The sequence below is a fragment of the Maylandia zebra genome, linkage group LG7 (genome assembly GCF_041146795.1).
Source record: "Maylandia zebra isolate NMK-2024a linkage group LG7, Mzebra_GT3a, whole genome shotgun sequence".
Classification (NCBI taxonomy): domain Eukaryota; kingdom Metazoa; phylum Chordata; class Actinopteri; order Cichliformes; family Cichlidae; genus Maylandia; species Maylandia zebra.
Genome location: NC_135173.1, coordinates 36527684 through 36543175, shown reverse-complemented (window position 1 = coordinate 36543175; position 15492 = coordinate 36527684). Strand labels below are relative to the sequence as shown.

The following is a 15492-nucleotide window of genomic DNA, read 5'->3' as shown; positions in this document are numbered from 1 at the left end:
CTACAGCAGTGCAACCAACTCTGCTGCTGTTATGTCCAAATATAATCGTGATGTGTTTAGAGTCATATCAGACTCTAAACACATCACAACTAACATTTTTCCATCGTGCAATGATGAAAAAATGTCTAATTATTGGCTGACAGCTCTAGATAGTAATGTTGTTTTGGCTGACACACCAGCTGTTTGTGATTTTTATTGGCCCCTGAGCAGTAAACGCTACTACTGTTCACCCGGTTAACAAGTAGCATTTATGAGCTCCACTCAAGTCACTATAATAACCTAATTCAGGAGAGAAAAACATACCAATTAAATTATGATATTGGATATAATAAAACACAGTAGAAGTCCTCCACAGAGGTTTTGAATATGATGCAGAATCCCGTTTTTGCATATCGTACTGTGGATGGATAATATTTTCCAATTTGGCCGTCCTAATGTGAAGGCAGAGTTTTAAACACAGATATAAAGAGAGGTGTGTAAATGCAAAGTCAGGGTTCATGTCGGAGTAAACAAATATCGGTATTTTATTTCTATTTTTGTCAGTATGACAAGAACACCCCCCCCCCCCATTTCCTCTTTGTGAAAGGATGGTATTTTGCTGATGGTCACCGTTATTCTGTAAAACTTGTGGATTCATGTATTGTCCTCAAATCATCACCATATTTCAGATATATTTAGATATATAGATGATGCGACAGAGGTTACAGGTTCTTTTTTAATTCTATAGGAGTACTTTTATGTGTACATTATATATGCATCTGTATCTACATTTGTCCATTTTTACATATACAAATCCAAACTTGTAAAGCCAAGCAATCAGTTTATCTTAGATGTGCAGTTGTCTCAGTTAAAAGCAGAAAGTAAGTAAAATAAAGTTAGCATGAGACATGGGAGTGTTATGAGAAGTTCCAGAAATCCACACGGTTTAACACAAAAGGTACAGGTTTTCCACTGCAGCGCATAATGTCTCACAGTGGGGAGGTAACAAGTTGAGGAGAATCCTGGACAAAGTCCACGGTGAAAGTAATGCCTTGTAAATTCAAGAGTGGGTTTTCCGAGAAAGGAGAAGGGCTCAGATCAGTTGGTGGTTTGTTTAGGTTTATCCAAGAGTTGTGCCATATAAATCAATAGAATACTTGAATATTTCTGCATCATCACCCCTTTGAAGTCCTCTTCTCTTGGTGCTACCTTCGTCATCGTACTCCCTCCTCTTCCACTCAGCTATAGTGCCACATTGAACTCAGTCACCAAGAAGTCTACGTAGTCTCTGTCTTTGGTCTTGAAGGCCTCGGCGATGAGGCGCGCTGCGTCCCTGTGCTCGCGGCCCCTCAGGGAAACCCCGTTTACCTCCAGTATAATCTGTCCCACCTTCAGCTGGCCGCAGTTATGAGCTGAACCACCCCTCTGAGAGAGACAGAGAAAGAGAGGGGAATTTTAGGGAGATCTTATTTAAAACCCGCCATGATTACATCCAAAATAAATCGGCCTCTTGTGGGAAACACTTGTACTAATATATTTGTTCTTAAAAGAGTCAAGGAGAACAGAAATTCCTCTAAGGTAATAATGGTAAAATAAAATTCAGGAATAAATTTGTTAAATTTTTGTCTCTGAATTTTCTGGACCTGAAGCTGCACTGTGAATACTCTTCTTTTTCCTCCTGGATAATATTTCTGTGAATGATATTTGCCAGCAAATGCAGAATAGGCAGCCTTGGACAAGCCTTGCAGTCTGAAAGTGTTATTTATATGAATTTTAACTTCTAAAAAAAAGAATGACAGAGACATAATCTTGAAATTGGGCTTTAAATCTCCATAATGACTAATAATAAGTCAAGTCAAATTATACATGAGGTTATATATGTAAAATATTTAATAAATATGAATAGAAAAGGCATTATTTTAGATAATTAAGCCACACAAAAGCTTCAGATTCAAGTCTATTCCAAAAAGCAACATTTATTTGCTTTTTATATGGTCAGAGTTTATGAAAGTGATTTAAACTGGCTTTACTCTTCAGCCAGCCAGAATATATTTGTTTCTAACCTGCCAAACAGGGTTACTTTACCACTTACTTTACCAGGTTTAAAAAGCTTCCTAGAGTTGATGATAATTACTGCCGTTCACTTACACCAAAGTCATTTAAATTGTTTCGGTACCAAATAAAATGTAAATAAGGCAGCATAAATATGAGAAAAAGTATTTAATCAGCATAAACACACCCAATCATATAAAATACAGGCATTAAGATGTTTTTCTATCAAAAAAAGTTGAAAATATTATAAAAATATTAATACAAATGTATAAAACACTCTGCATGCACAAGACATGACATGATTTCATGGTCTTTGTTTTATGATCTATTGTCTCTACAAACTGTCCCTGTTACTGTTTAGTGCATGTTTTGTCAAAAAAATATCAGCTTCCAGTGTCATGCAGTCAGCTATTAGGTGCACTGAAGAATCTCAGTCTAGTAATAAAGTAATAGTAGCTTGGTTTTAACAATAGGTAAGTTGGGAATATGAGAGGATAAAGGGCATAATTATAATATTCAGTTTATAAATTTATACCTTCATTTTTTTTTATTTATAACCAAATCCAACTTCACAGATTAATATAATTGTTAGTATGTATCCACATTATTATGAAATTATTTCACCACTATACTAAATAGCTTTGCTTCATCGCATTCCTGGCTATTATTTTCTGTTTTTGACACATTTCTACTCTTTTACATATTTGATAGCCAGAATATCAGAACGACCTGTCTAATATTGTGTAGCTTCATCTTGCGCCAGCTAACACACCTCAGCTTGCTGACAAATGGACTCAGGATATGTGGTATCTATCACTGGGATCTTGTCAATGGATTGTTTGGGACCACTGATGAAACTTGTTCATTTTGCAGGTGTTTGATTAAAATAGGAGTTCAGATGTCAGATAAATGCCTTGGACTTTCTGAGGAGCTTCTACATTATGAATTGTTGGAGAGGCTGGTGCAGTCAGGGAGTGCTGTTATTCACTTTATCTGAGTTTAGGTAAAGACTGTTCTGCTGTACATGATTACCTTTTTGTCACCAGCTTATTACCTCACTATAACAAAATGATTGCAGAGCATCAAAATCCAAAAAGAATTCTTTAAAGCCAAACATAACAGGATGCATTTTGAAAATAGTTTTCATCTTAAAGAAAAACAACAAAAAAAACCACCAGTTTTATGTCTTTCTTCCTGTGACCCTGCTAGGTGACCTCATTATATGTGACTATGAGAGCTAAAAACATCAATATTTCTTTCCAGACAAGGGCTGCATCATCATGTTGGTTATTTAAGCTACAACAATTACTCAGTGTTAGGGGAGCACTTGGTCATCATAATGTGAAGATGGCTGTGATAAAGAGCTGTCGCTTCAATGAGCGGTGATGGGGACTGATAACAAGTGGAAAGGCCAGCCAGCAGCAGTGTTTTTGTCGTCACTTCATCCTCTGTATTTGTGATTGAAGTGACCTAAGATGACAGCCCCGGTGCCCAGAGAGATACGAAACACATAAGCCAGAGGTTTGCCGTATTATGACTCCACAGTGTTTACTTTCAATACTGCAGAGAGTGTCCATTGTACAGGGTACCTGCTCTGATGTGATGCCTGCATTTTTCCCCTGGGTGAGGTGGATGCCAAGTGGAAAGCTAAAAACATTTTTTTAATTTTATTTCCAGAGCAAATTTATCATTCTGATGCTTGGTCCTGACTGTGAGAAGTACTGAGGTTGTGTGCCTTGCTCAAGGGCCTAATAACATCGAGTTAGCATTCCCCGGGTGACAGAGCAAACTTTTCACAGCCTTCTTTTCCACCTTGAAACCTGAGCATGTGGAAGTCTCCTTTCGCTTTGTTACAAGTGACCTTAAGGCTGCCTTAATATTAATGTCTGTAAATAACTGTGAAGCTATATAGCATTATTGTTCAGGGATGTAGCAAGGGTATCATAAAGCTTGTGGTTTTGTCTTAAAGGTAATAACCCAAGTGAACCACTGTGCTGAAAATGTGCTAATTAGTTTCAGAAATAACTTCGACTTGATTTTAAAAATTGATTTGCATGAATAATTTAACTTATCTTTAGCTGAGTTAAACTTCTCTCATGAAATGAGCTCTAACCTTGTGTCCAATGGCTCCACTGGGGCTCCCCATGCAAGAAAAAGCACCTACTTCCTTTGCTATTAGCCACTGCAATGAGGCACTTTTTCATGTTTATTACTCTCTTGGAGAAGTGTCTGAGGTTAAAAAGAAATAGTTTGGGGTCAAACCTTTTGAGTGGTTGCATCTTTTAAGTTGAACTTCCTTGCTCTCTGTGCTTATGAAACCTTCGATATCACAGACCATCCGGGGCTGAAGGCCTGCTGGCTTGCATATCAGAGTGGCGGCTGAATGGAAGTACAAAACAGCTGCAGTGCTGGCCGTCTTGAAAAGTGATAAGACACCACTTGCTCATTTCTTTCGAAAGCTTAGTTTAATATTTGAGCTAAGCAAAAATGCATAAAAAATAAGACTTGTACTGTTTATCTCTTTAATACGAGAGCTCTCCTGATAAGCTGAGCTTCAGGAGCCTACGATGGACCAACACAACGCCCGATGATGCATGATGCAGAAAAATCCATTCAAGCAAAACAAGTGCTATCTGAGATTTTCCTGTTTATTAAGGACCTGGTGTCTTTTTTTCTCTCACTGAATGAATGCACATGAAACTTCTATTGAGGATTGTACAATAACCAAAGAGATGAATGTGAAACAAAACTTTGTTCTTCTTTGAGGAAAACACAAAAAAGGAACATAAGACATAAGAAAAGCGAGAGCAAGACATTTGAAGGGTAGAGAATACTTGTCTGGGAGATTTGTAGCACTAGCACAGCTACTAGTGCTTCAAATCCCTTTGCAACCCTCCTAACAATCACTTTTGAAACACCCACACAAATACCCAAATACAGGATCTACCCACCAAACCTCCAGTTTATCATCTGTACAAATCCTCCTCATCCTTCTTCTCCTTATTAACACTGCTCTCACTTTTTTGTGTCCTTTACTCACACTTGCTGTCCTTTCTTCCAGCCTGCTTTTGATTTTGAATGTGCTGATTTCCAATCCTTTTATCCCTTCCTTTGCAATCAGCCACCTTTTTTTTTTATTTCAATCACCACCTCTGTGGAGTGGGAGGCTGAGAGACAGCTTTGACTGGAGAGTAGACTGGAGTCTGTAGCTGCTCCTAGCACTGATATTAAAATTGTAACTGTCTCATTGTCTGTGTTTAGAAAATGATTAGTGTGGCATATAGTCCTGAACTAGAGCAAGATTTGTTGGCTTGCAAATTATCATGGCAGACAGATATATGCATTCACAGCCACAAGTAAAACCTTTCTTTAGAGGTGACTAACCTGCCATTTCAAGCAAAGCTTTCAGAATTTTTCTGTCACTCCGCATAGCTGGGAGCTCAGAATTTTGAGTATTTTTAAATATGACAGATATGCTATAAATGAAAAAGTCTTTGTGGGAAATATAACTGCAACTCTATTTAGCCACAGCATTAAACTGAACATTAAGTATTTGAAATGAGCCTATGACTTCTACCTTTTAGATAAAAAGGTGCTGTGTAATTTGCTGTTTCTGCCCTTTGCCTTTACCCTTTAACACACACACACACACACACACACACACACACACACACACACACACACACACACACACACACACACACACACACACACAATACCAAGTGCCTCATCCCGACAAAGTAATTACCAAAATCTCCAGGCAGCTAGGGCTTATACATGTAGGCCATTAATGTTGTAATCATCTCTGTAGAGCCCCAATGACGAGAAAATTAGCAGAAATCTCAGTGTGAGTTCAGCTGCTGTGTGAATCCTTATGAAGCCTTAAAGAACACAAGATCCCAGCTGGAAGGTGTGCACGTGGCACTATTACAGAAAATCCAAAGTGTTTCAAGGATAAAGAAAACACAGCTCAACCACGCGAGGACAGTACTCATGAAAATACTGCATGTTATCAGAGTAAGCAGAGAACTGAATTTAGCAGTGTTATTATGGTGACTGTTCATTTTAAACGCATATTAAAGATTATTCTACTCTTGGTTCAGTATATGAGGGGGTGGCCTAATATGGTCATCTCACTGAAGCTCTGGTTGTGAGTCCAGAAGTCCCACATATATATGGTTCCTCCATTCAGGTGGAAAACGTATTGGAGTGACAGCATTGTGTACATCAAATATCCATCTATCAACCCCTTAGCCGTTCCTAGGCTAGCTGAGAGACATAATCTTTCCAGTGTGTCCTTGATTTACCACGTGGCCTCCTCTCGATTGGATATGGTCAGAACACTTTGCCCTGAAGGCACCCAGGAGGCATCCTAGTCAGATAACCAAGCAACCTTTGCTGGCTCCTCAAACTATGAATTTTGTTTTACAGGCACAAAAATCATAACCAATCGGTATAAGTAGGCGAAGTCCAGTTTAAGATAAATATGCGTTATTTTGAATTGTTAAACATGGAAAGCTACTCTACTAGTGATACACTGGAAATGAGCATAAGAGGTCCAACTTTCAATGTTATTTTATGTTCTTCCTGACTTACCTGTATTGTCACAATTCGTGGCAGCGGCTGGCGAGTGTTGGCTCCACCTTCAATGGCAATACCCAGGGTGCTGGCAGTCTTTGCCACCCTCACTAGTGTAGCGGTAGGCTCCAAAAGCCCTGGCTGAAATAAGGCAGAGTGAGGAACACGAAATGAAAGGCATATTTATAAATACATTCATAACTTTATAAGATAATCTGCCTTCGATTTGTTGCAATTTGCATGGATTACACTGTACTATACTGTATGTTTGGCTATTTTAATGGAGCAACAATGAGCTTCCTAATGGTTTCCCTTGTTTATTCTGAATGAGCAATCAATTTAACACCTTCACAAGTCAGAGGACAAAATAAAACACATTTAATTTCCATTTCCATGATGTAGTCATGTTTATGCTGGGTCTTGTACAGTTTCCTTCCATTTATAGGTGTTTATTTCCTTTATAAATGAATCTGAAACATGTTTTTGGGTTTTTATGTCCAGGTTCCAAGATCAGTGTGAGTTAAAGGGATTCAGTGTAGTGGTTAACTTGTATAACATGTATAATTTAAAAAACATTAACTATTAAAAGTTCCAATGTGCTTTGGGCTTGAGTGTACTACAACAATCACTGGATTACTGAATACTTCAGACATCCTGAAAACCTGTTAACCAAGCCATTATTTCTGTTATAAGAGGACTTGGGCCTGGATCCCTGATAAACTCCCAGAGGATCCAAGGAATCAACAATAAAAGTGCTTTAAGAAAAAAAAAAGGAGACAGAGAGGTTGAATCAGAAATAAAACAAAGGTTTAACAAGCTACACTTTCTGCCAAGAACTGAAATAAAAACTACAGCAGCTCGTTTTTTTTAGTAGTAAGGAAAGGGTTACGTTATTAACCCTTTAAGACCTACCATAGAACCAAGTCCGCCAGAGCTTATATTATATTTTTACATGCTGTAGAGCCATTTTTGGGAGCATTTCAAGTTGCTGTACACCAATACAACCATTATAGCCCAGATTGTAATATATGTATGCATTAAGTGCATAGTAATTACATAAATTGCAAAAAAGTGCAATAAACTACAAAAAAAATGAAAATTGTTTTTGTTTTTTTAACATATATTTCTAGTTAGAGAAATTTAAGAGGCTTATCCCTCAAAACTGTAAATACAAAAAAGTTGCACAAAATAGTTTCCCACCACAGGAAATTTATTTTGAGTGTCTTCATAGTTTTATTTTTGAAATTCACCAATTTTTACATACTGCAGGAAAAACGAAAATAAGTATTATAATGCAAATTTGCAAAAAAAATAGCATATGCATCAAAATACACTATTTCCAGCAGTGCAATTTGAGTCCTAAGCATCCCAGAAACGACACAGAAAGTCATAAAGTCAAACATAACTTATAAAAACACCAGTATAGCCTTACAAGGCCCTGATGGGTTGTACTGGCTGTGGTTTAACAGCTACAGTTGCTAATATATTTATAATCATGGCTATTAGACAGTAGAACATTAGATTATTAGATTATTATACTATAAATAGACTCATGCAAAATGGCTGAGTAGGGACTTCAGAACTTGTCAGAACAACCGCCCATTTCTTAGATTTCTTCTGAACCAAAGTTGTCCCGTGATAGTTGTCAGTACATTCAAAAGGAACTGTTTATAATTTACAACTTAAAATGACACCCACACTGCTGCCACAGTGTAACTTAGTTTAACACAGTTAACCGAAGCCGTCAGTCACTGAGATGTGCGTGTCAGTGCCTTGTGATGGCTCATAAGAGGCTCAATTACTCCCTTGGTTTCCGCCCCCAAACTGTCAAAAGGTTTGAGTTGAATTTGACAATCAGAATTCAGAATTCAACTTTGAGTGTGTTCCCTGCGACAGCATGTATAGCCAAAGCTCTCAATAAGCAGAAATTCTTATGGGTGTTGTGGCTGCTTTGTTCCCTTGCCTGTTAAGCTTCACAAACATTTGTTAAATTTGTGTGTGCATACTTATATTGTTGGAGTGGCAGTAAATACCTGCATACAGGAGTGTAACCTCTCAGCTACTATAGCCTCACCGACTCATGAGTTCCCCTCAGCACACAGAAGAGGCAGAGACTAGTTCGTGCCATCACCAAACGTCTATTCAGATCTGCCAAACACACTCTGTGCAATGACACTTACCCGGTGGGTAAAGTCCACTCAACTTCACTACAATAACACAGGAACACAGACTTCTGTCCGCTGTGATTCCTTTGTCTCAAACGCCAAGTTCCAGCATCCAACTGCAGAATAAGTAAGATACTAATCAGTTACCATTTGTAACTGCATCAACTTACTGGGCAATACTCCACCTGCAGTCTCTAAACCACACTCCACTGCTACATGGAGCTACTATTTTTCTCCTGAGCTTGTTTTTAGGAGGCTTGTATAGTGCCATACATATTCCTGGCAATCAACTGGCAATTGGTCATAAAAGGAAAAGTGAGTGTTCCCCAATTAGCTGCTGGCAGTTGATGTGAAATTGGCTACAAAAGCCCAAGTCACAAAAACCTTGAGACCAGTCAGTAACTCCTTGGAAACCATCAGTCGCTAGGGAAAAATGAGTGATCCCTGACTGGTTAGTGACTGGTAGATGGATGTTGCTGTTGCAAGGTGAAATTGGTTGCAAACTGGTTTGTGATGGTGGATTCAAAACCTCCTTACAATTCCTTTGGTTGCTAGCAGATCCTTATTGTTGCCTGTAATTTGCACTGAAGGTCCTGCATTGTCGGCAAACACTCACCAACTGCTTTCTAAGAAAAAGTGAAACTGTGAAGAGTGCAGTACAAACTGGAAATGAACATCAGTAAGCTTCAAAGTAAAAGTTGTGCCTTTTGAAATGTGTTGGTTTCAGCAGTAAGGCATACATTTTACTTTGGAGGTCAATGTGCTCCATTTCTGATTTGGATTATACGAGTGTTTGCAGGCATGTTGGCTTCTTTCATGCAAACGAATGTTTGCAGGCAACCAACACAATCACAAGGATGTTTCCTTTTGGATTTCACACAGCACCAGTTAGCAATCTCCAGCAACGACTTGCCAACCAGTCAGGTAGTACAGATTTGACCGAAGACCAGCTAAAACAGGTGGCCAAAGGGTTGCTTACAGGCCTGTGTGACTGAGGACTAAGAGATATGCTTATATAATCATCCATACTCATTTTAGCCTTGCGTAAGTGAGGGCTACATCACCTCCAGAGTAAAATATCTAGCCCTTTAAATGCTTGACATTCTATCTCTCACTTTGTTCCTTTTGTCCGTCTCATATTTTGGATCCAACACGTCTTTTCCCAAAACCTTTATCAAAACCTGTTTGTTTTACTCTTGGATTAAGAAAACCAGTCTATGAGTGACCTTTCTGACATAAAGGAGTGTGTAGTAGGGATGTGGTTTGGAAGAGATGGATGTGGGACATCCATTAATCAACTCTCTCTTTTATGCAGTAGCATGCTGGAACTTGGAGACAATGACAATCTAGAGCTTCTTAGTGAAAACCTTAAGCAAAACAATTCCCTACACCACTGACATACTTCAATAGCCCAGAGAATATTATTGCTTGGTGCCAATGAAAGGAAGTTGTGAATGCTATTACCCAGGACAACATCAGATACTCATCTATCTTAGAACATGAACGGAAGACCCACAAAAACATGTTTCAGCATTTTAAAACTGGCAAGAGAGAAATATCCAGTTACGTGATCAGTGGTTTACTCTATTTTCTTGAATGAATTCAAGCCATACTTATATACTTACTCAGGTAACTGCCCCACAGTTCTGCTTTCTGCTGTCTTTTGTTTGACATAAAGATGAGAAGACTTAAAAATGCCTTCCTTAAGTTTATTAAGGGCAAGATTTTATGAGCACATAACTCCACTCTTTTCTGCAACCACTTGCCTGACACTCAGGAACAAGCAGAAGAAAACATTTTTGCTTCTTGGTAGTAAAAAGGCAGCTTTTTTTATGTTACACAATCTCTTTGGATGCTGAATTTATCAGCTCTCTCTCCATAAACAATCAGACTACTCCCATCCTTGCTTGTTATTCCTTCCATCAATCATTAAGAACCAGAGAGGGATTTGTGAATTTCATTAGGCTACAGCGCAGTCAGTGATTAAACAAATGATGGAGCATGTGACTCAATGAATGACATGGGTAAGAAATAAACAAATGAGTGAGACAAAGGAAACAATCTGCATGAGCAAACAGAGGGAGGAGAGAAAAGATCAAGGTTAGGATTAAGAACAGACTCTCGAGGAGGATTAGCAATTAAGTGCATACACACACACACACACACACACACACACACACACACTTGTACTTCTCTGCTTGTGAGGACCCACTCTGTCCTTGGACGGACATTCATTTCTTAACACATAAATCCTTAACTACAAGCCGAATACAGTTCTGACCCATTTCCCCTGAACCTGAGCCCTTTGATGAAGTGAGGATCCAAGAAAATCTGTCCACTTTTCATATTTATTTTCAAAAAAATGTCTCTACTTTCCCACAAGGTTACCAAAAATGCCCTTGAGTTTAAAATACCAAAGATATAGCTTTCAAAACTGCTTCTAAAAAAGACCCACAGTTTAAAAAAAGGTATTTTTCAGATTTCCAAAACAGCTGTTGTTCAAGAACATCCCCACCTTGGAGAAATGTTATTTAATATTGAAATGTGACCTTAAAAGTCCAAAAATGCCCTTTAATTTCTAAATGTGGCCATTTAATAATAAAGCCTTTTTCCTATTTTGTAGGATAGAGGTGCTTGAAGAATGAAATTGTCCCATGGAGTTGTATCACACATTAGCTGTTGTTTAATCAGGACAATGTATGAATAGTGGAGGTACTAGTCTGGTGGATTTGCCTCTAGCTCCTCGGCATAATGAGTAGTTGCTCTTGCATGATTTACCTTGACCAAACGGCACAGAGTAATTCCACTAGTGAGAATGTGCCTTTGATAATGTCTGAGGTGCAAGTGTGAAAACGACTCGCGAATGTCATTCTTAAACCATAATCTGGTCCTCACAAAGAGAGAAATACAAGAGTACTCATGGCTAAATTATACATGTCTAATTTCCTGAAGTTTGAGCGTTAATTCAATCTTCCATGCATGTTTAGCTTTGAGCTGCACTGAAGAACCCCCCTCACCGGTTTGGAGGGGTTGTCCCCCCCGCCTCCCTCCTGGGTGTCTCGGGGGAGGTGTGTGCGTGAGGAATGGGAGCTACTTTCTTTCCTGACGTGTCCTGACTCAGCTATGTCCACCCCGCTGTCCTCACTGAGGGTTTGGCCACTGTCTGACAGCTGAGACAGGGTGCCACCTGAGGGGAAGCAGGCACACATTAAGTCAGGGAATCTAAACATAGCATGCATTTTTTTGACCTCTAAACCATTAAAATTCAAAGTGTGTATATAGCTCACTGAAGTAGAACATGGTATCAAATAAAGGGAAGTTTTTTAGGTAAAGATGTTATTAAGCAAAAAAAACTATTTTTTGATGTCTTTTGGAAAATCATCTTATTTGATGCCAAATTAAAAGCTTGTTTAGATTAGTGATGTTTGCATACAGTATGAGTAATTTCCAATCTTCTGGGTATTTGCTCAATTAAGCTCATTAAGCCCAAGCAAACACATATTTAGAAAGATTATACACCGAACATTTTTCACCCTCCTTTATATCTGACACTGCATATTTAATAATAATTAGCAAATCTGAGAATTTGAACAGTATCAGTAAATGTGTTCAAACTTCAGCACGTTTAATTCTGTCAATTCTGTATCCAAAGCACAGTTTCATAACCTGCTGACCAGGATCCCACTGACTGAAAGGATTACAATTGCAGCAAACTGCCCATGTGAATGATGCATCAGTCGTTTAATTCATAGATGTTAGATTAGATCACACAGGGTTAGAAAATCCCAAGACATTAAATATTGTCCCTAAATGCAAAGCACAATCTTTTAATTTGAGTTTGTCTGTAGTGCTTAAATTATCAGCTCCAAGTATTGGAACCGATTAATTCGTGCAAATAATTTTTCATTTTATTTTGGAATATTTTATAGATAAATACCCAGTCACTTAAATTGAATTGTTAACAGATTAATTTTAAAACAAATCTGTAACCATATGTATCAAATTCTTTTAAAAACAAACAAACTTCATCCTCGATTTATTTCATTGTTTGGCTCATAGACTGTATATAAAAGACGGCTCTACCTTTCAGGTCTGAAAACTGAGAGGCTTTAAACCTGCATTCTCCCTAATGGTCAGCAGGGGGTAACTGCTTTGGATGCGTTTCCCTGTGACCTGAGTAAACACTTTTTCAATGAAGGTATAGTCTCAAATGCCAGTTTAAATTCAGACTAAAGACGAAATGTTTATTTTAGTAAATTACGGTCTTCAACCACAAAGCTAAATATGACTGGGTAAAACAAATGATATCAAACCCCTCAGCTAGAAAGAAAATCTTCCTCATATTAAAAGGCAAAGTAAAAACTTTTGAAAAGCTTTGAGGATCATTTTTAGATTTGCATCTAACATAAGGTCAGTTTAGAATTTGTTTTTTTACTCTTCATACTCTTCACATGTACCTTTGTTTTATTTTCTTTTTGTTTTTAATGGTATCAAAAAGGCTAAGATTAAGGTAAAAAAAAAAGAAGCGTGCATTGGTTTCTCATTCGGATCTATCTCTCAAAAACACCATAATGGAGACAGTGAAACACTTGACTTTAAAATAGGACCAAACGTAAAGGTCACTTGGGCTGTTACCCATCTTTTCTATACAGCGCACGATTTTCAACATATCAGATCTGTAGCTCTGTATTTCATACCTCGAGCTTGGGGAAGTGGCCGCACCTCATTGACATCAGGTTCTGCGTTGGGCCTGTGAACCTCCACTGTAACAAACTGCTGTTTAGACCCAGGAGAGGAGGTGGGGGAGGATTTGGTCTTGGACGCTGGCTTAAGGGACAGAGAAGGGGGCGGAGGAGGGGCAGGGAGTGGAGGAGGAGGCGGAGGTGAAGGGGACGGGGCAGCGGGTTTAGTGCCTCTGCTGGGCGACTGCACCCTGGGGAAAGGGCCAATGTTGTGCTGAGTGACTGTGGACAACTGAGCGGATGTTGTTTTCTGTTTCTTGGCCAATGCAGAGGGCTCTCTCTTTCTGATAGCTGCGTATTCTTGAGACGGGTCCCTCTGGCGTTCTCGTTTGTGGTGTAAAGAGGGTGAGGCAGGAGCGTGTCCTGGCTCGTTGCCGTGGTTCTTAGAGGCTGTGGCTGTAAAGTACAAGCCTGAGTGTGAGGATTCGGAAGAGGGGCACTTGTTGAGCGGATCTCTTCTACTTGGGCCCCTCTGCACCCCTGGTGGGGGCGGAGGCTTGAAGGAGGGAGGGGACTCGGCTGTGGCGGACTGAACATCATCCTGAAGTGAGAGGATATATTCATCATCATTGATTAGGGGTGTAACAAAATATTGTAGCATAATGTGCTGTGATTAAAAATGTAACCATGTGATTGATGGAGCTGAAACTCGCAAATCAGATCAGTTCTGCGTCTGGAAAGGTTCAACTTTTGTCTGTAGTCATTAAACACCAGAGGATGCAGCGACACTGTCAAATGGGTCGTGCGCCAATATTTTGAAATTAGTTTTTTAGACAATTTGACAGAAGAATTTTTATATGATCTGTTTATGTGTAAGTCTATAATATGCAGGGTCGGTCAGTGTACCTATATTTAGATTTATGGTGATATTATATGTAATTTTGTTTTTCTTTGTCAGGAGTTTGAGACTGCTGAAATGGACTTTCTTTTTCTGCTTATTGAAAAAAATTCACTACACACCCGAATGATTGGAAGGTTCCTTTAAGAAAAACAAACCAAAAACCTTTGTTGAACCAACTATGCATAACTCCTGCACAGTGTCTTGCAGACTGCCGAAATATTTATTGGATTATTATATTTTGGGCTTTTTTCAGTGTTGTTAAAATGTAATTTTCCCTCTCCCCCCTGGAGGAAATTGGTAAAGCTTTTGGTAAATTAGATTAAATTTTCAATCCATATTTATTCTGATAAGTTGCTTGGGAAACTCACAAACTGTGAGAACAAAGTTATAATAGCAGTTAAACAAGATGTATCCAAAATTATTATCCTTCCTTATATTTTTTTTTCACCTTAAAAACATGGCCAGACGATGAGGTTAGCATATGTAGAAATAAACCCAGTGGCACAAGGCTGCATGCTTTAGTCCTAAAAGCTCAGTTTCCAATTACTTTTTCCCCCCAACATAGTTTTTTAATGGCTTTAATGTACACAGTTTCAGTGAAACTAATGAGCATTTTCAATTTCGCTAAACTGTTATAATTCTCATCACTTTTGCAACCTGCTTTTATGATTTGAAAGCAGTTAACGACAACCACACATTGATTTCTAAGCACCTATAATTTTACTCATGTATCCTTCATTCTGATATATTAGTAACACTCAGTGCATACATCAAAGTACAAATTTTAGTGTGAAAAAAAAAGAAAAATATATTTTTTTGTAGTTTTAAAGATTGTTTTTGAATGCTCTCCTTTGATTCTTGGGCAATGCTGAGAGTTCTCTCGCCAGGGACAGGAACGGGTGCTCACAAGTACTGTGTCCTGTTTGCAGAAACCAGGCGAGGGGCAACCAATCAGAGAAAGGTGCATTTAAACCAAGAGTAAACTTAAAGGGGCAGGATCTACACACTGTACTTCAGACAGTAGATTTTTGTTTAACTGCTTCTAGTGGAGTCCATCACTGAACAGAACATAATAGGTCCCCTTTAAGATGAGTTCATATTGTTTTCTTGTCATTCACACCATTTTTTTCACTCA

At 38.6% G+C, this 15492-nt stretch overlaps 1 protein-coding gene across 5 annotated transcripts in view; it reads right to left on the bottom strand.

Moving 5' to 3' along the window:
* The window catches only part of whrna (whirlin a), a 232820-nt gene that overhangs the window by 13118 nt on the left and 204210 nt on the right, over positions 1-15492 (bottom strand). For 3 of the 5 annotated variants that reach the window (XM_076886309.1, XM_012917469.4, XM_076886311.1), the window contains 4 exons: positions 13472-14057; positions 11792-11961; positions 6628-6750; positions 501-1404 (listed from right to left, as the gene is read on the bottom strand). In XM_076886309.1, coding sequence (XP_076742424.1) covers positions 1222-1404; positions 6628-6750; positions 11792-11961; positions 13472-14057 — 1062 coding nt within the window. In that variant the 3' untranslated portion in view covers positions 501-1221. Of the gene's footprint in view, positions 1-500; positions 1405-6627; positions 6751-11791; positions 11962-13471; positions 14058-15492 lie in introns of those variants that run through there. The other 2 variants (XM_076886310.1, XM_076886312.1) reach the window with 2 other exon arrangements.